Source organism: Daphnia pulex, chromosome 12 (assembly GCF_021134715.1).
Source record: "Daphnia pulex isolate KAP4 chromosome 12, ASM2113471v1".
NCBI classification, from domain to species: Eukaryota; Metazoa; Arthropoda; class Branchiopoda; order Diplostraca; family Daphniidae; genus Daphnia; species Daphnia pulex.
In genome coordinates this window covers 9,729,442-9,748,655 of record NC_060028.1, presented here as the reverse complement: position 1 = coordinate 9,748,655, position 19,214 = coordinate 9,729,442, and the positions used below count along the sequence as shown (strand labels likewise).

Here is a 19,214-nt window from a genome sequence, read left to right as displayed (position 1 = left end):
AAAAAAAAGAAAAAGAAATGATACACATTTTCCAACGAATTGAATTTTTGTGCGATCGTTTTCAATTCATTTCCAAAAGATCCTGATTATATTATTACGGGCTTGGATAAATAGATATAAAAACGAGACCCGTTTTTTTTGTTTTTTGGACAATGTCACCATCTTGGCTGTACTACACGATCCATTGGTGGATCTCATCAAGGGAAGAAAAAACCCCGAGCGCCGCGGTTAACCGCAAACACAAAAATTGCCAACACAATAACGAAACGCCAGTGGAGCGAGAAGCCGGACGATTACGTCAACGATTGTGCGGTGTTTTCTTCTGATATTATTTCTTTTTTTTTTAAATAAAAAAATAAAATTCAGCAGCAGCAGGTTACTGGGCCAGCATTATATCGGGAAAATAAAAGATGGGTGACTATTATATCCTCCATACAACCTGGTGTGTGTTTGTTGTGAATATTAAAAAGGGTTCATATCTTTTCTGTTTTAAACAGGTGGCAGTTTGCCAAAGATTTTTTCGTCTATTGGCCATTCCGGGGGCCATTCCGTTCGCACACAGGTAGAAGATCCTATACACAATCCAACACAATTTTATTCAAACGAAAAAAACATTTCTCCGATATATAATAAGCTATAGAGGGGGAATACATAAAATCAAAAAAGATTATTTTATTTTTTTGAACAATCGCCCGGAGCGTGAGGTCACGCGTGACTATCTACACTCTGGAGAGAGAGAGAGAGAGGCATTTCTTTTATCAAATAAAAATTGTTTTCCCCGTTCAAGTCCAATAGTCTGACGTCACACACACATACGTCCAATAATAAAAAATTATTTTTATTCCCAAGAAAAGAAAAAGAATTAAATTTTTTGGTAATAATAATCTGCTGATGGTCACCAATACAATCGATCGGTTTTTTTATATTTTTTATCACAATAATACGGTGGTGGTGAGCGCCAAAAAAAAACAGAAAAATATAATTCTGTATATAAGACGCCAGCTCACGATGAAGGCTATAGCAAAGGTTCGACGCAACGGTACCTTTTGCGCCCGAAAGGTAAAGGTTCCAGGTAGGAGGAGCTCGCAAGTGCATTTTCTGCTTTTTTTTCTCTTTTCTTTTTCTTTCTCCTCCTTCTTCTTCTTCTTCTTCTTTCAAAATATATTACATTTTGCTGAAGCGCCTGTGTGTGTGTTGGTTGGCTCAGCAGATCGGCACACAGAGCTGGTAGACAGTTAGACTTGTGGCGACACTGAGGCAACAGGTCTTATTCAATAGTCTCTAGCTCGGTCGTTTGAATTCTTTTTTCTTTGGTTTGTCGTTTCGAGCGGACACATATATATATATATTGTTTGGTGCTGCTCATCTCTGTGCTTCACCCATCAGTTGAATATTAATTCTATAATATTAGGCTCAACACGAAATGGATTCATCGCCGACTTGTTTATTGTCATCAGTGCCCATCGGAACCACATCTTGAGAGTTCAGCCAATATCAAAATTACCAATTGAGTTTTGTTGCTGTTGCTGGTGTCGCCCGACATTTTTCTTGGATTAAAAAAATCAAATCAAATTCGAACAATCTCTCAACTCGATCCGGAAGGAATTTATTTCGTTGAAGGGCGGAGTAGGAAGAACATTTTTTTTTGAAATCTTGACACAAGTTTCGGCTTGGCCAGATGACCTGGAGTGATGCCAAGCACCATCAGAGGTAAGAATCGTGAGACTTGTTTGTATATGCACTTTACAACATTTAAAGCTCATCTTCCTGGTATATATCATATAAGAAAAAGAAAACAAGTTCTTGTGTAATCCCCCCCTGTGCTGCTGCTCCCATCCAAGAAGGTGAGGAGAGGCCTTGGATTGGACAAATGAAATTTTCAAAGAATTTTTGTCCAATTTTCCCTTCGACCCACACACACACAAAACGATTGTACAGTTACACCGAAAAAAAAAACAACAACTCTACAAGCCGGTGTTGTGCGTAGACAGACTGGTTGCTGAAACCGTCCGTTGGCCTAGCGGTACAAACGGGATAAGGAGAAATAAGAAGAAGAAGAAGAAAAAAAAAATAACAAAATGCTGAACGCGGGAGGTGAATAACCGCTGGCTCGTCCGCGGTCAGTAGGACTCCCGAGGACGTGCTCAAGCTGTTATATACGGATCTTTCCCTTCCTCTCCTTCCTTTTTTTTTTACCTGCGATTATATAAGGGTGTACCTATTCTTTTTTTGATTTTTTCTTCTTCTTTCCTCGCTGATTCTTTTGACCAGTGAACATAAAACGACTTTTTTTTGTACCACCAAAAACGGTCCCGCAGTCGCTCCATTGACTCTCTTCTTCTTTGCAACGAACACAAAACAGTCTCGACTCCCGCGGCCTCACAATGATCACAAACCGTATCGATTTTGAATTTATAGCCACCCGGACTTCCGGTTTGAAAAGATTTGATTCAGCTCCAAATCTGGCAGCAATGATTAATTCGCCCGCCATTATTCAAAAATTCAAACGACGGTGTGTGTATGTGTAGGGTTAAATGGTCTAGGAATGTCGAGGTCCGTTTCGCGTTCTTTGCATGTTCTTTCTCGTGAGTGTGTACATGTTAAAATGTACGTGCGGCGTGAGTGAGTGAGCTGGTGAGATGTCCCGTTAGTCTTTCAGCCGAGTTATTTCCCCCTTTGAAAACAAAAAGAAAACGCCTTCGGGGGCTCAAATCACGAACCTCCAACTACACACACGTACACCTACTGGTATACTCTCCTAGCGGAGCTTAGCCGAGCTGTTACTTTGGCAATAGGACGACAGCTAGCAGCTATAGCAGCAGCACCCACAGCGCTTCTATTGCGGATGGATGCATTGGTTGAATAAGAGTCCCGCGCGACTGTATTCCCACCCGCAGGGCCTCTTCTTCTTTCGATAGAATTTGTTGGTTAGTTTATTTTATTTTTTACCGTTGCTGACGTCACACCGCCTTGCGCTGAAGTGCTGGTTGGGCTGCACCAGCAGCAGCAGTTGTTTGTTGGTTGGCTCTTATCTAGTATCTCCCGAAGAATATAATACCGTTGCAGGGGGAAAAGAAGAAAGAAAGAAAGAAAGAAAGAAAAGGGGGCGGAGTGAACCGAGAAGATATTGCGGTACTCTAACTATACTCACGAACGAACGCACGAGGGGACTGGGTCACCATCACCCGACCCGGAATCTTAGATTTTTTCTTTTTTCTTTTTGCGGTTTACTAGTACAGAAAACAACCACCTGTTGTTGTTCTTATATATTGAAAAAAAAAAAAAAAAATCAAATTGACTTTTGGAATTCTTCTAGCGCAAAAATCTAATTCTGCCAATTTCTCAGACACGTGTGACAGCTGACCGTGCCGAAACAACGTGATTATTGGCCCAAGAGTCACGAAGATTTGATTATGGTTTATTCCGCACGACATCAAGGAAACCCTACATGTATCACGCAACACTGTGTTGGCAAATCTATAATTTCATAAACTCCCATCGGTCCAACCAACGAAAAAAAAACAAAAAAACAAACAACAAACGTACAAAGTTCACGATCGAAAAAATAAAAACATTTTTTTCATTTTTTGAAAAAACCGCCGTTTCGACAGAAAAAGAAAAAACGATTGAAAAACGACCGAAAAATATATCGAAAGGGTTAATAGACTCTCTCTCGTTCGTCCTACATCGGGAGCGGGCGGGTTTGACGAATAATAAAATAAAAACGGAACCGCTGACAAATATCCGGTGATGACGAACGTAGAAAAAAAAAGAAATAATCTTTCTTTTATTTTATTTTATTTTATCGTGAAAAAATTATGCGCGCGCACCCTACCGGCGTTGCGGAGTGGCGCGCGCGGACGCGGAAATTCGACGCTTATTCGTACGTCGTTCGTTTTGTTGCCCCCCTTTTTTTCCTCTTCTTTAAGAGCTCGTTCATGTAACATATCGACTAGCGCACTACTCATCTACGAGAGGCCAGCAACCCCCCACCCCCCAACCACCCATCCACCCGTATGGTAATATCCTGGTGGCGGTGGGTGTTGAATGTGACACAAAGTCAATGCGCGGCGATATTATGTCCTCCTCCCGTGTAATCATTTCCCTTTTTTTCGTCGTTCAAATCTCCCTCTTCTTTTTTGTCCAGAGCGGTCGCAACCGCCAAACCTGCCGGTCGTGAACGAACGAACGAACGAACGAATATTTTTCTCTGCTTTCATTTCTTCTTCTTCTTCTTCTTCTTCTTCTTGTGTGTGTTGTGGAAATAAGGAAAGTGAAAGTCGCCAAAATACACGCGGACCGCCAACTGCACGACGACGAAGCCGAAACTTGAAAAATAACGCTAGAGGGAGAATCAAATACACAAGGCAAAAAGCTTCTCTCTCTCTCTCAAGTCTCTCGACTGTGTTGAGCTCTGTGTATAGTGGGTGCGCAGAAAAAGGAGAGAGAGAGAGAGGCACTATAGAGAGACTCCGGTCCGGCTTTCAGTAGCCAAACGGATCCTTGTGAAAGTGGAAGTGTTGGCACAGACTTGTCGAGTTGATTTTGTGTTTTGTCAAGCAAATTTTTTGGCGATTTAGAGTTATTTATTTATTTTGTTTGAATTTGGAATTTTTTTGGTGGTGCGCCCAATGTGATTTACCGATTTATTAGCGATTGATTGGGGAGAACCGACCGACATCTTTGTTTTCTGGAGGTTTTTCAATTCTTGAATTATCGTGAGTCGAATTATTAAAAATTCTGAATGGTGAAACCGAGTCGACTGTCCTCGCCCAGCGAGCCGAGTCTCTACTCGTCCTGGACCGATCACCACCCTGGCCACCCTGGCCAACACCATTTGCACCATCACCCAGGGTCGGATGGGTCCCACCACCACCTGGGCGGCCACCAGAGCCACTCGGACGATCACGTCCATCATCAGGTGGCGATGAAAAATGGCGTCACCGTCGCTCCACCCGCACACCCGCCATCCATGCTCAACCTGTGGAATAGTAGTGGCACCACCAGTAATAGTGGCAACAACAACAACAACAACAACAGTACGGAGGATATCACCAACGACGAGGCTGAAGACGACAACAACGACGCATCCGCCAACAATCATCCGTCCGCTGGCGAAATCAACGATCTCTCTCACCAAGCCGCTCTCTCGCCCTCTGCCATTGGCTCAATCAAAGGTAAAACCAACTATAACCAACAACACGACGGCAACACCACCAACATCTCCCAATATTCGATTCTGTGACGAAAGAGAGAAAGGAGTACTTTTTTTTTTAGTACTACAGCCAAACTTTTTTACCTTCTCTCTTTCTTTTTTTTCTCAACTGGTGGTGACTGTATAGTTGTACGTTGCGATCCACACCCAAAAAAGATCGTGTATGTTTTTCAATGTGTTCCAGGGAGCAAAAGAGAAAGTCTCTAGCCATTCTATTCTCTCTCTACACACAACACACTTGGATACTACTCCACCTTGAAGAGTCTAAGGACCCGTTTCTATCCGTTCACTCACCTGGGCCGTCTCTCTCTCTCTCACTTTTTTATTCGTTGGCTGGAAAATATTCGCGTTGAATATTTGAATACTAACCGACGTCATCTGTCGATCGGAATAAACTTCTTTTTTATTCTTCTTTTTTTGAAAAATTGAATTTTTGATATCGCACGGGTGTCTGTACAGACGATGATTATTATTCGGGGGACAAGCGAAAAAAGAAGTGGAGGGGGGAAGACGACGAAAGAAAAGGGAAAACCTTTTCTCTTTTCTCTTTCTAGATGCCGAGAGCCCATGAGCACACACACACACAGAGCACAACTCGCGCGTTCATACTTGGAGTGAAAGTTGCGAGAGCTTTTCCTTTTTTTTTTTTTTTCAATTCCAAGAAAAAACAAAAATCATTCCCCTACCTCTTTATTAATGCTTCTCTGGTGTGTGTCTGTGTCTACAGACAACGCCGACCAATTTTTTCAAATTTCCCGCGCGCCACTTGTCGGCGGTGGCGATCGGAAATTCTAAATTTTTGGGAATTGTTGATTGGTTTTTTTTCCCCAATTGATTGGAAACTCGGCTGAAAGTTAATTCCGGCCATTTCCACCATTTTGTGTAGTAGTATGTGTATCTCATTGAACATTTGTAAACTAGTTGCAAGTTTGGGCGAGAGGTTGGCGTGGAAGACGACTGTGTGCATGAGGCACTTTTGAGAGAGAGAGAGAGAAGAGAAGGTACAGCAGGGACTCTACAGAGATACTCACGACCAAGTCATTGACCGCTGGAACCGAGCCAAACTACACAGTGACCCATTTTCCTCTCTCTTTTTTGTCTTTCTTGTTCGGCGGCGGCGGTGGTGGCAAGGATATATTTAAAATCTAACGGTACCTTGGCGCTGCCATCTAGCGGCAATGTCCTCAACCGCACTGCACGACAATCACCACTGATCGCTAGGGGAATTGAAAAATTCGTCGTCGATTGAAGGAAGAGTTTTGAAGAGCAGCCCAAAAACAATGGAATCATCTCCCCGTGGAATTGAATAACCCGAAAAAGATCGATTTCTTTTTCCATTGACGAATTATGTTTTCTTTTTTCCACCGAAACAGGTGGGTAGTGCAGCAGACAGACGTACTCTAGGGGCCTGTTAATCCGCCGCTGCCAGGATTTCCTAACTGTTATTTATTTCATCACTTATTCTGGAGAACTAAATAACAACAACTTGTTGTTTCAGAGGAAATATTATTTATATGGTGGTTATCTGGTTGTTTTATTATTATTCTTTTCTTTAAAAAAAATACAAAAGCCTGGGGGCTTGACTAGGCCTCCCCCCTTGGGCTACCTCCCCCCCTTCGAAAAAATAAAGAATCGAAGAAGGAAATGATGCTCAAATAGGATTCATATGTATGTCTTATGTACACACACATAAACTCACACACACACAGGAGAGAAATACCTTCGAAAAAATCCCGCTATTCGGGAGGTGGCAAGTGGGTGGTTGGGTAGAGAGAAAGGCGAAGGTCGGTCGGTGGTGCTGTAAAAGTGCGGCCTGTCGCCGCCAGGCTTCGCCTCGCGTAGGACACACTCACTCCGCCCTCCTATTCAGTTGGTGTCCGACCGTCGACCGGGTCGCATCTCTTCGTGCGTGTCCCCCCACTTCGTGTTCTCCTCCCTCCTTTTTCGACCATTTTTTTTTCTTTTTTTTTCTTTTTTTTTTTTTTCCTTTTTTAAGTTTATTTTTCGGTTTTTGTTGAACATCTTTTTTCAACCCTTTTTGTTATTCATTTAACTCTGGCAAATCAAACACGAATTTGGGCGATCGACAATTTATCACGTGTGTTGGTTCCAAGTGTGTGTGCGAGTGAAGTGAGTGTGTGCTGCTACACAGCATCTTGTTTTTTCTTCATTTGATTATCGACAAAAGAGAAGCGAATCTAAAATAAGATTCGATTTCGTCTCACTAAATTGACCCCAACACCAATCAAGTATGGTATCCATTTTAAACGTTGTTATGCAGATTTTTCGATCGAAACCCCCCCTCCACAAAAAAAGATGGTTGGCTAGTTCAAATAAGATTTTCGTGTTGTAAACGATACACACAACTTGGTATAGAATTTAAAAAAGAACAGCGATTATACACATAGAAAGAAAAAATAAAGTTGAAAGTCACAAGTCATTTTTCTGTTGCCGCGCCGAGTAGTAGCCGAGCCCGAGCGAGAGTTCATCGAACTGTGTGTGTGTGTAGTGTGTGTGTGTGTGTGTGGGGGTGATTTCCTGCCTGGCCCAGTGTGCGTCTCAGTATATATATGTGTGTGTGTATATATCTATCTGGAAAAGAAAAAAAAAGCTCTGAACAACGTTTCGGGCCGGGTTACCTTGGCAACGGCAGCACACGACGTGTTGGCATTCCAAATTCTCTCTCTCTCTCGTTATTTTACACACACACATACAAGTTTGAACGAAAAAATTATGTTTATGAACAATTGAGAGTTAAGAATTAGTAAGAAAAGATTTTGTTTCAAAGTCAGATGAAATAGTTAAAAAAGAACTTTTGGGGTCCCTATAGAGTTGTATGGTGTGTGTGTGTGTGCCAGCGGCCGGTCATTGAACCCTCGGCTAGTCCCTTCTTTTTTTCATTTTCTTGGTGTGGTTGGTGGTGGGCCAAACCCGAACTCGGCTCACTAGTCGAGCTTACTTTTTTTATTTTATCTATCTTATCAATTTTTTTCTTGAAAGAAAAAGGGGGAAAAAATTATTAAATTTTAAAATATTTTTTTTGGGGGGAAATAATTGAGGGAGAATCCCGTTAGAAAAACATGTGTCATTTGAGCCAAGACACCTGGTTGACGTCTTTCCATCATTGAGGGGAAAACTTAACGGTGATTCTTCTTCTTTCCATATTTTTTTCCTTTTTATTTTGACGGTTAGGAAATAATAATAAATGAATAATTACCTTCCACCTTTGGTTAGAAAAATCTCGGGGCTTTCGTTTTATTTTCTCCCTTAAATAATAAATGTACAGGTCGTGTCTAGAAGAAGAAAAAACATTTCCGAGGAAATAAATCCCCCTCCCCAACCCTAAGAATCTAACGGTACTCGCCCGTAGAAAAACAAAAATGTCCTCCCAGCTCGGAGGCATTTTCTCATTCGACCGGTTCTTCTTTTATGTCCCGTTCTTTTCCCATTTATATCGCGGTGTGTACCGTTTTCTTTTATAATGGCCACCACCGAGTTGACACACACCCGTTAGATACTAGAGGGTAAAATTTTAAGCCAACCATCTTTTCCGATCGATCGAAAAATCTACACTCAATTATTGTGATGAGAGAGAAATTAATTAATCAACTCGGTAAAAATCCAAAAGGTCGATGGACTTGATCGTCGTTCAGAGGGAGCTCGACTCTTCACCGCCATCCAGGAAACGACGACAACAACGGCAATGAATTCCATCGGCGGCGGGTGAATCTGTCCGTTCTCGGGGTGGGGCTGGCCCAGCTTAAGAGCGCACCTGTACGAGTTTTAAGCCGTTTGCAAGGATTGAGAGCAGGTGTTTTGTTTGTTGTTGGAGAGAGAGAGAGAAAAGAGAGAAGAGGAAGAAGAAGAAGCAGTTGGGGTTGTATTCGTTAATTTGAAGAAACCCACAAAAGGTCCAGCTCGGGTTGAGCTCCCACCCCAACAACAGCGCGGACTCTCTTTTTTCTTCACAACTACTTGACGGACACAAAACAGAAACCCTTGAAATTTTTGAAAAAATAAGTGCGTGAAATAATTAAAAAACACTTTTCATTGCTGTGTGATCTCGCGATGATGGAAGCTCCGGCCGTTCCGGGTGCCAATCCGCATCATTCGATGGATATTCTCGATGAGATTTTCGGCAGTGAATGGTCGGCTGGCCAACAACAGGCAGCCGACAGTCAACAACAACAACAACGATTATTAGTTGGTGGTGTCGATACACGGACCGAATTGGTGGTGCGCCGTAAAGGTGGTGGTGGTGGTGAATCAGGAGGTCAACCTCCTCCCGGTGTGCCTCCGCCTCTCCAATCGATCCACCAACACCACCACCAGCAACAACAACAACAACATCCGCCAACGTGCCTGACTCCCGGCCCGACGTTGAGCCAACATTCGACGACGGTCGAGTCTTGTTTCTCACCGGCCGCTCCCAGCAGCCAAGAGACGAGCAGCGTCGTCGACGACAACGACAACGAAGCCCAAGACATTAGCGAGCACGAACACAACAACCACAACAACCTCCAAAGCAAAGCCGGATCCGATTTTGCCGCCGATACAACAACACCGCCGCCCAGAAGAAATAGTAACAATTCCATCAGAGGTTTGTCTAGTGGTCCCCCCCTCTCTCATTCCCATTTCTCTTTGTATATTTCCACCAACCCCCTCAAGGCAGTTGAGAGGGAAGATTTGAGTAGGGTGTTGACCCCGAAAGATTCTTCACCAGGGGGATTTTCTACCTGTGTGGAAACTTAATGCGGAATTTTTTAATTTTTGTCTTTTAAATGTTGATTGATTTTTTGGGTTTTAATTTTATCTCTTATTTGGTTTTTATTAACAGCGCAAATTGAGATCATCCCGTGCAAGGTGTGCGGCGACAAGAGTTCGGGCGTCCATTATGGAGTCATCACCTGCGAGGGCTGCAAGGGTTTCTTCCGGCGGTCGCAAAGTTCCGTCGTCAACTACCAATGCCCGAGACAAAAGAATTGCGTCGTCGATCGCGTCAACCGCAACCGATGCCAATACTGCCGCCTACAGAAATGCCTGGCACTCGGCATGTCCAGAGATGGTAACAAACATTTAGACATTTCTTTCTTACCTTTAGCTATACTACTACCCGGAAGTTTTTGAATTGACGACATGTGTGTAAAGGAACACACGGTCGAGGTTAGGAGGCCCGCGGGCTGGAGGTCAGTCGAGTCAAAAAAAGAGAAAAAATAATTTTGAGAGAAAGAAAAAATATTTCCGTAGGTAACGTGGAAGCCGCCTCCAGGTATGGGCCAATCACCGTAGACTTCACCTGACACGGTCGATGGACCTTGTGTGTGTTATTTTTCTCACACACTCGACTCCTTACAACACACACACTGTGTGTGTATATATGGCCCCAACGACGAAAAGGCCACAAAAAGGAACCAACGGATAAATATAAGGGTGTGCTATAGAGAAGAAAATAAAAAGATAGCGGTACTCCCTCCTTCTTTGGACGACGCTGCTGCTCCTATCATCGCGCCTGACCCCCCCCTCTTGCCGCCCTCCTAACGGGACTTTGCCTCTACGACTGGTGCGGACCGGCAGAACAGGGTGGTGGGGAGGTGGGGTGAACGACCGACCTTAGCCCGGGAGGATTGTCCTCACTTGAGAGAGAGAGAGACGGGCAACCGAGCCAAAAGTCTGCTGGAAAAAATACAAAAAAAAAGGCTCGAAAGCTTCTCCTTTTTCCTTTGGGTGACGACATTGTCAGGATCTTTCTCCTCCTCCTTCCATCTATTTTGAAGAAGAAGAAGAAAAAAAGCCCGTTCGGGATTCTTCAATCCTTTACTGGCGTCATCTATTTTTGACCGCTCGTCTTTTGTTTTTTTTTGAGGTAGTTTTCGTTGTCGTCTTTTCGGGAGTAGAAGAAGAGTCTTCTGTTTTAATGATTCAAAATGAAATGACACAACATTGATAGCCGACGACGAGACTAGACGATGACGTAGGCGGACGGGAGAGGGGGGTAGAGATAGCAGCAGCAGCCGACGACGAAACCGTTGGCTCTTTTTTTTTCGTGTTGTTGTTGTTTGTGGGCCAATGACCGCCAGTAAACCCTGACTGACTGTGTAGTAGTATTGGCCGCCCGTCTTGGCTCCAACATTATTGTGTGTTGCGTTACGTACGCACGTCCGTCAATTTTTTTCCTAATGTCGAACGTCGTTTTTATTTCTCGCGTGGAAATTGTACACCTTTTCATGTTTCGCAGATTAAATGGCTAAATACTTGTGTAAGACGTGACCGGAAAGGATCCTAGTTTTTTCCTAACCCAAAAACATTTTTTTTTTTAAATCTTTTTTTAAATTTCAATTTTTGCAGCGGTGAAATTCGGTCGGATGTCGAAGAAGCAGCGGGAAAAGGTGGAGGATGAGGTGCGTTACCATCGGGCGCAAATGAAAGCCCAGCAAGCGGAAACGTCGCCCGATAGTAGCGTCTTTGACAACCAACAGCCGTCGTCGTCTGACCAACTGGCGCCCTACACCGGCGGGTAACTAACTCGACGAAATTATTTCTTATATCCAACCCAAAGAAATAAAGAAAAGATATATGTACACGTCGTCGGCGTCGTCGGCCACGATCGATCCCGACGTGACGTGAGCGGGAAAAGCGAAAGTGGAATGACCTCAGGCTTCCTTATATATACACCCACACAACTCGGTGTAACCGACCGATTGGTCGTCGGTTAACTCGTCCCGAAATGGATTAATTAAATATCATTTTTCGTTGTTGTTGATGATGTGTAGGTATTCCAGTTATGGTGGTGACATGAGCCCCTACACGCCGTCCGGTTACGGATTCACGCCGACGCCACACACGAATCAAGGCAACGTGCCCGGTGGCGGAAGCGGCGGCGGAGGTGCCGGCGGAGGAAACGGCGGAGGAAGCAGCATGAGTAGTGGAGGTTACGATATTAGCGGCACGACGGATTATGTGGATAGCACAACCTTCGACCCTCGACAGACGCCCATCGAACCGTTGCCGGACAGCAATTTGGTTTCGCCTGTCGTTTCCACCGGTAAATTCATTTCCAATCATTTTTTCGTTTGGATTTCTTCTTTTATTTGTGGCTATTATCCCGTTTTGTGGGGAGGGAAACGAGAGAGAGACCAAAATCCTCCCGCTCAATTTTTGATGGACCAGAGCCCGAGAGACGAGAAAAAGTTTAATCCTAAATTTTAATCCTTTTTCATTTCGGTTTTTTGACCTTTTTGTTTTTGGTTTTGTTTCGGATATTTTTAAAAAATGCAAAACCAATCAGCGGGATCTTGAAGGGCATGTTGCATAGTTCATGTTGAGCAGAGCTGGGGACAGGGGGGCTTAGTCATTTTATCCAATCATCAACTTTTCATAAATGTTAGCCTGGATGGAATCAATCGTTTTACTAGAAACAGAAATCGTATTTCAAATGTTTTTTTCACGAAATCTTGTTTGGGTTCGTTCGTTCAAAAAGTTTCTCTTTTCTAAAAACTAAACAAACGTCGGATTGAATTTCTTCTCTTCTGAATGGCAACGGGATTTATTTAATGCACTTCATTCCCTTCCTAAATAACCAAAAAACACTCCCGAGACTTTTCCCCCTAGTCCCGAATTTAAAAATAAAAAACCCCAAACCAAAAAAATAGTCAAACAAAAAAAAAGAAACAACAACCCGAGGGTTTGTTGTGTAGGCTCTTCCGCAAAAATGATGATGCCCGACTATCCGGGCGGAGTGACGCACTTTCTGGCCAAGAATCCACGGCCTGGTCCCGATCCCGGTGGAGGTCGCAACGGTGGTGCTAGCAACAGCGGACCTTCGGTCGTCCTCAGTGGTGGTGGTGGTGTTGGTGGTGGTTGTAACACTAGTCTCGGTCAAGTTCATCTGAACGACCGGTCATCATCTGCTGCTTGTCAACAACAACACCAAACTTCTTACCCAAGGCCTCCTCCTCTTCCTCCTTCTGCTACTGGTAGGCTCGTTCAGCCAACACATTAACTCTTGATTGAATTTTTTAAATTGATTTCACGGTGATTGTGTCATTAACTGAATTATTTGTTTGGTTTTTCAAACCCTCACACACACGATAACTAAATTTTTTCTCTTCGGTGATTTAGTCTATCCATTTTTATACGACGACGTTTTGTTTTCTCTTTTTTTTCTCTCTCTCTACTTCTTTCATATTTTTACGTAACAACAATCTTCACAACAACTTTATATCCTCCCGGCCATTCACAAGGCGCACTGATGGTGACGGCTGGGAGCAGTAACAATGGCAGCAAGGTTGCGACCACTTCGACGCCTGACGTCGATGACGAAGAGTACTTTGAACCGAGTAAGAGAGAATCGAATGTACAGAAAACAGAGACAGATATCGAAAAAAAAAAAATCAGAGAGTGTCAGACAACAATTAATTTACTTTCTAATTTTCTAGCGCCATTTTGTGTCTTATTTTTATTTAAAAAATTAATCATTTTTAATTGAAATTAATGACAATTTTTATTTTCCACCCCGATCTACTTACACACAAAACCAAACCCTGCACAATATAGATCCCGTTCAGATCTCAGAACTGTTGGCCAAGACCATCGGCGACGCTCACAGCCGGACGTGTCTCTTCAGCGGGGAGCACATCGCCGACATGTTGCGCAAACCGCAGGATATTTCTAAAGTGCATTATTACAAAAACATGGTCAGTGGGTTGTTTTCCTTTCTTCGTGGTTCGTCGCCACACACCCCCAAAAATGATGAAAATAAATCATTTTTCTTCTATTTTTATATATATTATTTTATATAATTATAAAAATGTATTTTTTTTTGAATTTTTGGGGAATCAAATTATTTTATCGTTGATTTTTTTTTTTCTTTTAATTTATTCATTTCAAACCTGCGATGTCAAATAGGCACAAGAGGAGCTCTGGTTAGAGTGCGCCCAAAGATTGACGGCTGTTATTCAGCAAATTATCGAATTTGCCAAAATGGTTCCCGGATTCATGAAACTTTCTCAGGATGATCAGATTGTTCTTCTGAAAACAGGTAAAATCATTGATTTAAAATTTCATTTGGAAAATGATTTAATGAATAATGTTATTAGGGAGCTTTGAGCTGGCCGTTTTGCGGATGAGTCGCTACTACGACCTGAGCCAGAACGCGGTGCTGTTCGGCGACACGCTCCTGCCGGTCGAGGCTTTTCTAACGCCGGATTCAGTTGAGGCCAAATTGGTTTCGGCTGTTTTTGAATTTGCCAAAAGCCTGGCCGAACTGAAGCTCAGTGAGATCCAGTTGGCGCTCTACTCCGCCTTCGTCCTCCTCTCAAGTGGTACGAGTTAGTATTTCATCATTTCCTTGGTTACTTGTTGTTATTTATAATAATTGAATTTCCTCAGATCGAATGGGACTAAGGGGTACACTGGAAATCCAGCGGCTTGGCCAAGCCGTTTTACGGGCGTTGCGTCTCGAACTCTCTCGTACGCATCGAACTCCTTTGAAAGGCGACATCTCCGTGGCCGATTCCCTGGCCGCCAGACTTCCGGCCCTTAGGTAATTAGCAGCTGTGAAAAGGTGGCGAGACGAAAAACAAATTATTTATCCCATTGAATATTTTAGGGAAATCTCCGGACTTCACATGGAGGCGTTGGCCAGGTTCAAACGAGCCACGCCTCATCTGGAATTCCCAGCCCTGCACAAGGAACTTTTTTCCGTGGATAGTTAGACCTCAAAGAGTTCAGGTAAATATTTAATAAACCTGGAAAATGTTGTTCATTCATGGAATTAATCATTTCAATTGTGTATTTCTTTTTCTTCAAGTGGACGAGCGGGAATGTCGACCACGCACGTCAACACTGAACACCCCACACACACACACACACACAAAAGAAACTTAGAGATAACACATGGAAAGAAGAAGAAGACATTTTTAAGGCATGGGAAAATGAGGAATTAAAAAAAAATCAGTGAAACCACCGGATTCTTCTCTTTTTATATCTTTTATATATCATGTTTTCATTTTATTTGTCTGTTTACAAATTTCCAATGTGTGTGTGTGTGTGTGTGTGTGTGTAAATGCCGACATACCGCCGTTTTAGAGCCCATTTTTCAGTTTCCATTGGCAAATTTCAACCTAAAAAACTTTAAAAAGAAAAATTATTTGATTTAATCGGACAACAGACAGACAAAAACAGAATATTCAGGATCTATTTGCTCTTTTTATTTTTCATGGCTTTTTTAAAAAATCATTTTTCTCTTAGCTCTGTATACTCTCCCCCCCCCCTCTTTTCTCTCTCTTATAATGGGTGTGTTATTTTTCGGATTTCATCTTAAAAGGCAAAAAAAAAACCACAAAAAATTATTATTGAAATGAAAATAAGCGCCTCTCATTATCAACGCGATTGGACTAAAAAGAAACCAGCAGGAAAGCTAAGGAAGAAACAAACTGTTTTTGTTTTAGTTTAAATTTTTGAGAAATTTCAAAAATTCCCGCGCCGAGAATCCCGCCAATCATCAATGTATTCAGTATATATATATATGTAATGTTAGACGACCAGATTTATTGGCGAAAAAAACAAGACTTGGAGAAAACGAAACAAAAATTCGTTGTGGGTTATTTTGTTTTGGTTTTCTTTTGAGAAACAAAATTCTTTTAGCTAGAGGAAAGGAACACACACACACACACAAAACTACTACTACCACCACCACCACTATCTCGTTGTTACAACGCAAAATATTCTATTGTAATACGCTGCCTTCGCCTCCGCCTCGTTTATTTTTTCTTCTTTCTTGCGAAAACTATAAAAAGCCCCCCAAAAAAGTTTTCATCTTTCAATTTATTTCCCCTTCTTACAAATTTGACGAAAAACTAAAAAAATTCATTCAATGGTTGTTATTTTCAATGTGAGACATTACGATGAAACCCCCTCTATACTCCCCCTTCTTGTTTCTGCACTGTTCCAGACCTTCCTCCTCATCCGCTACTATTACTACTCTACTACTACTACTACCGTTATATATATATACATATATATATATATATAAATGTTGAGACTGGCAGTTTGAATTTTCTTAATTTTTTTTTAATTGAAAAAAAGAAAAACGATCGACAAAGTGTTTCACAAGATTACAAATTTGGTGTGGGGTTATTATTGTTTTTTTTTTCTCTTTCCCAATTATGTTTGTGTGTAGTATTTCCCCACGGCTCCTCCATCATCAGAAAAAAAAGGACAATTTTTCTTTTTCGTAGTAGAATTTCATTCCTCTATTTACCCCACCTTTTTTTTTTTAATTTTTAAAAAAATAATGCGCGTGAGTGTTCTTTTTTTTTGTTAAACAAAAATCGCCTCCACCCCCCTTATCTCTCCAAAATTTTATTATTATAATTAATTTTCGTGGCATTTTGTGTGTAATTTGATTTTTTTTTTATTATTTTTTTAAAATTTCCTCCTTCGATCTTTTTTCAGCCTCACTTCATTTATTCAAATATCCTTCCCTCTCCCCTTCTTTTTTTTTAACTGCCGTGTTTATTATTATTAATTTTTTTTTTGGAAGGAAGATTTTTATTTATTGATATAATCCGCGATGTCTCTCTCTCTCTCTCTCATTTCTTCGAAACAAAACAAAAAAGAGAAAAAGAAAAAATCACTTGAATTAATTTGAGGCATCATTACTTACGTCTAGGCGATCGGAGAGGAATTAAGAACAACCAGGTTGATGACGTTAGCATGTATTTGGATGACGTGCCAGTTAAAATTCGGCATTTAAACGGCTAAACAACAAGGATGAAAAGAGAGATTTGAAAAATGGACAAAAAAGATTATTGACTGGATCCATTATTAACAATGGCTGCAAGGGATAACAAATCAAAGGATAGTGAATCATTCAGCTGCTGTGTGTAAACCGCCGTTCATCATCAAAAGTGGATTTGTGTGTTGACTGACAACATTTTCTCTACAGTTTGGAGGGGTTTTTATTTTCTTATCAAAAATGAGAATTGAGAGAGTTTTGAGGGGGTAGCCGACGATGACGCACACACACACAGCATAGCCATTTTTTCCGGAATTGTATGTCATCCCATTTGTCTGGATTTTTGAGCACTTAAGGCTTGATTTTTTTTTTCATTTTTTCGTGATGTTATTAGATGGCCAGGGTTGACTTATTGTGCGTGGTATTTTTCTTTGCATTCAAATTATTAATATTATTACATTGTTCATTTAAAAAGGGAGTGGGTGTGACTTAGTGCAAACAAAATGAATTGTTTTATATATTCCCGAAAAAAGCCAAAAAATCATCCGACCCGGAGTAGAAGGTGGACAGCAGCGACGAGGCCCAAATAAGCCCAGAAGAGATCGCGATGCCTTGAGATCGCCGAATTGCAAAAATCTTCCTCGCAGAAGCAAGTCATCCCCTTGCGTTTGTTACCTTCTTTCAGACAGACGTGATCGACGATGAAATAATTGACAATCAGCTGCTCCGTACACATCCGCCTCACGCGTTCCTTGGCTGAGTTTTGATTATTTTTTAAACAAATTATCATTTTCTGAATTTTGTTCAATTATTTTGATTATTAAAGTAACGTACGTGAGTAGCGATGTTCGACGATTTTAACACAACATCCTTTACAAGTTTTGAAAGGTGGGTGTTCGTGCATTGGAGCCGATTCATTGATATGTTTACAAAGCGGATTGTGGTAACTGTCGCAATCGTAGCACAAAATCGTCCGGCCGGATCGGTCTGTTTCACAAAGTTAAATTAAATTTATTTTTTAAAAATGTGTAAAATTTGTTAATAAATGATACTTATGCACTCCTCTTCGGCCGAGATGATGTTGGCCTGCAGACAAACTAAAAGAACAAAAGAGAATGAAATCCACCACGACTTGATGGATTTTTCAATCATCTCGACATTCCCCGAATAAAATTCCGGCCAATAACTTAATTTTTAAAATAATAATGCTGGCAAGGATCGTATTTTTCACGTCACGTGATAACCACAGCACCAGCCGAAAATTTTCCCCTTTCGTGAAAGCAAAAATTACAAAAAGGGAGAAAACAGGTCGTGAGTCCTTGCGAACCGCTCCTATTTATAGGCCCCTGTCCCAACTCGCTAGGAGACTAGGAGGCGCGCGCATCATCAAAAATGCTCGTGTTTATATATAGAGCTCAATTGGCGATCATCAATTTGATCACATCTTCTATAGGGGGAAGATGCAGTGAAAAGTCTCTTTAAAAAATGCTGGCTGGCCAGGATCGAAAAACAACTAAAAAGAAAACGGCAAACCCAAAGTGATGGAGAAGAAGACGGAAAGGAACCCAATCAAATTGCGATCCTGCATCGTTTGGTGTGAGCAGAAAATGCGGTCGAAGAAAAAATCCCACACACACACACATACACACACACACGGATTTTTCTTGTTTTACATGTCACAAAGGGAGAGGAGACTGCAGCACAGCAACTCGCGCGATTCTACGACATCCAAAATAACCAGCACGAATGTGTGTGTGTGTTATGTGGTTGCACCGACGGGACGACACTTCATGATTGCATCACAGACGCTCAAATACAAAGAAAATAATTCTTGTTGTTTGTTTCTCACAATGCTCTCTGCTGTTGTTTAGATGCGACTTTGTGTCTTTGTAACACACACACACACTCGTTGGTTTGTTTATGTATAGTTTTACACTGTAGATCTATCAAGACTATATAACGGCTCTATACCTGACTCAAGAGTCAAAAGCTCCGCAATGCATCAAACGCAGCCGGGACACTGCAGTCGACAAGCCCCGGCTGCAGAGAGTGCCAGAGTGCGTGTTTTACAACGGCTAAAACGTATTGAATCGATGTCGAGCGACTTCGCGTTCTGCAGCAGTTTCGTACGCGTCCTTATTCCATTGCGCATGGCAAATCTCCGAGTGTGTGTCCGGCTAATATATAACCCCTCTAGAGATCCCGTGTCACACTTGTCAATTTTTTAAATAAATGCCAATGACGAGATAATCGTGTTCTCCA

At 41.9% G+C, this 19,214-nt stretch overlaps 2 protein-coding genes across 7 annotated transcripts; one reads left to right on the top strand and one right to left on the bottom strand.

The window, feature by feature from the left end:
• Nucleotides 1-1,228: 1,228 nt before the first annotated feature.
• LOC124208809 (probable nuclear hormone receptor HR3) lies at nt 1,229-15,388 on the top strand. 6 transcript variants are annotated; one of them, XM_046606689.1, is made up of 13 exons: nt 7,066-7,464; nt 8,844-9,815; nt 10,053-10,280; nt 11,561-11,729; nt 11,986-12,257; nt 12,910-13,188; nt 13,456-13,551; nt 13,769-13,908; nt 14,120-14,252; nt 14,311-14,535; nt 14,603-14,756; nt 14,823-14,944; nt 15,024-15,388. In XM_046606689.1, the coding sequence occupies exons 2-12, from the start codon at nt 9,284-9,286 to the stop codon at nt 14,926-14,928; spliced, it is 2,334 nt and encodes a 777-aa protein (XP_046462645.1). In that variant the 5' UTR covers nt 7,066-7,464; nt 8,844-9,283; the 3' UTR covers nt 14,929-14,944; nt 15,024-15,388. The 6 variants fall into 6 exon arrangements, with proteins under 6 accessions (XP_046462650.1, XP_046462646.1, XP_046462649.1 ...); XM_046606694.1 differs by lacking the exons at nt 7,066-7,464; nt 8,844-9,815 and adding an exon at nt 1,229-1,710; XM_046606690.1 differs by lacking the exons at nt 7,066-7,464; nt 8,844-9,815 and adding an exon at nt 4,151-5,177.
• Nucleotides 15,389-16,916: 1,528 nt separating this feature from the next.
• LOC124208813 (protein quiver-like) lies at nt 16,917-19,134 on the bottom strand. The gene is made up of 4 exons (XM_046606699.1): nt 18,486-19,134; nt 18,005-18,049; nt 17,787-17,939; nt 16,917-17,708 (listed from the first exon to the last, which is right to left on the bottom strand). The coding sequence occupies exons 1-4, from the start codon at nt 18,538-18,540 to the stop codon at nt 17,494-17,496; spliced, it is 468 nt and encodes a 155-aa protein (XP_046462655.1). The 5' UTR covers nt 18,541-19,134; the 3' UTR covers nt 16,917-17,493.
• Between the last annotated feature and the right edge of the window lie 80 nt (nt 19,135-19,214).

Excerpts from the sequence above, each read along its gene's own strand:
- LOC124208813 (XM_046606699.1), bottom strand. The coding sequence starts at position 18,540 with ATGCAGGATCGCAATTTGATTGGGTTCCTTTCCGTCTTCTTCTCCATC. Across the intron at positions 18,050-18,485 it reads CTTCTTCTCCATCACTTTGG|TTTGTCTGCAGGCCAACATC; the intron begins GTTTGCCGTTTT and ends TTGTTCTTTTAG. Across the intron at positions 17,709-17,786 it reads CGTCGAACATCGCTACTCAC|CCAAGGAACGCGTGAGGCGG; the intron begins GTACGTTACTTT and ends ATCAAAACTCAG.
- LOC124208809 (XM_046606689.1), top strand. The coding sequence starts at position 9,284 with ATGATGGAAGCTCCGGCCGTTCCGGGTGCCAATCCGCATCATTCGATG. Across the intron at positions 12,258-12,909 it reads TTCGCCTGTCGTTTCCACCG|GCTCTTCCGCAAAAATGATG; the intron begins GTAAATTCATTT and ends TTTGTTGTGTAG. Across the intron at positions 13,189-13,455 it reads TCTTCCTCCTTCTGCTACTG|GCGCACTGATGGTGACGGCT; the intron begins GTAGGCTCGTTC and ends GCCATTCACAAG.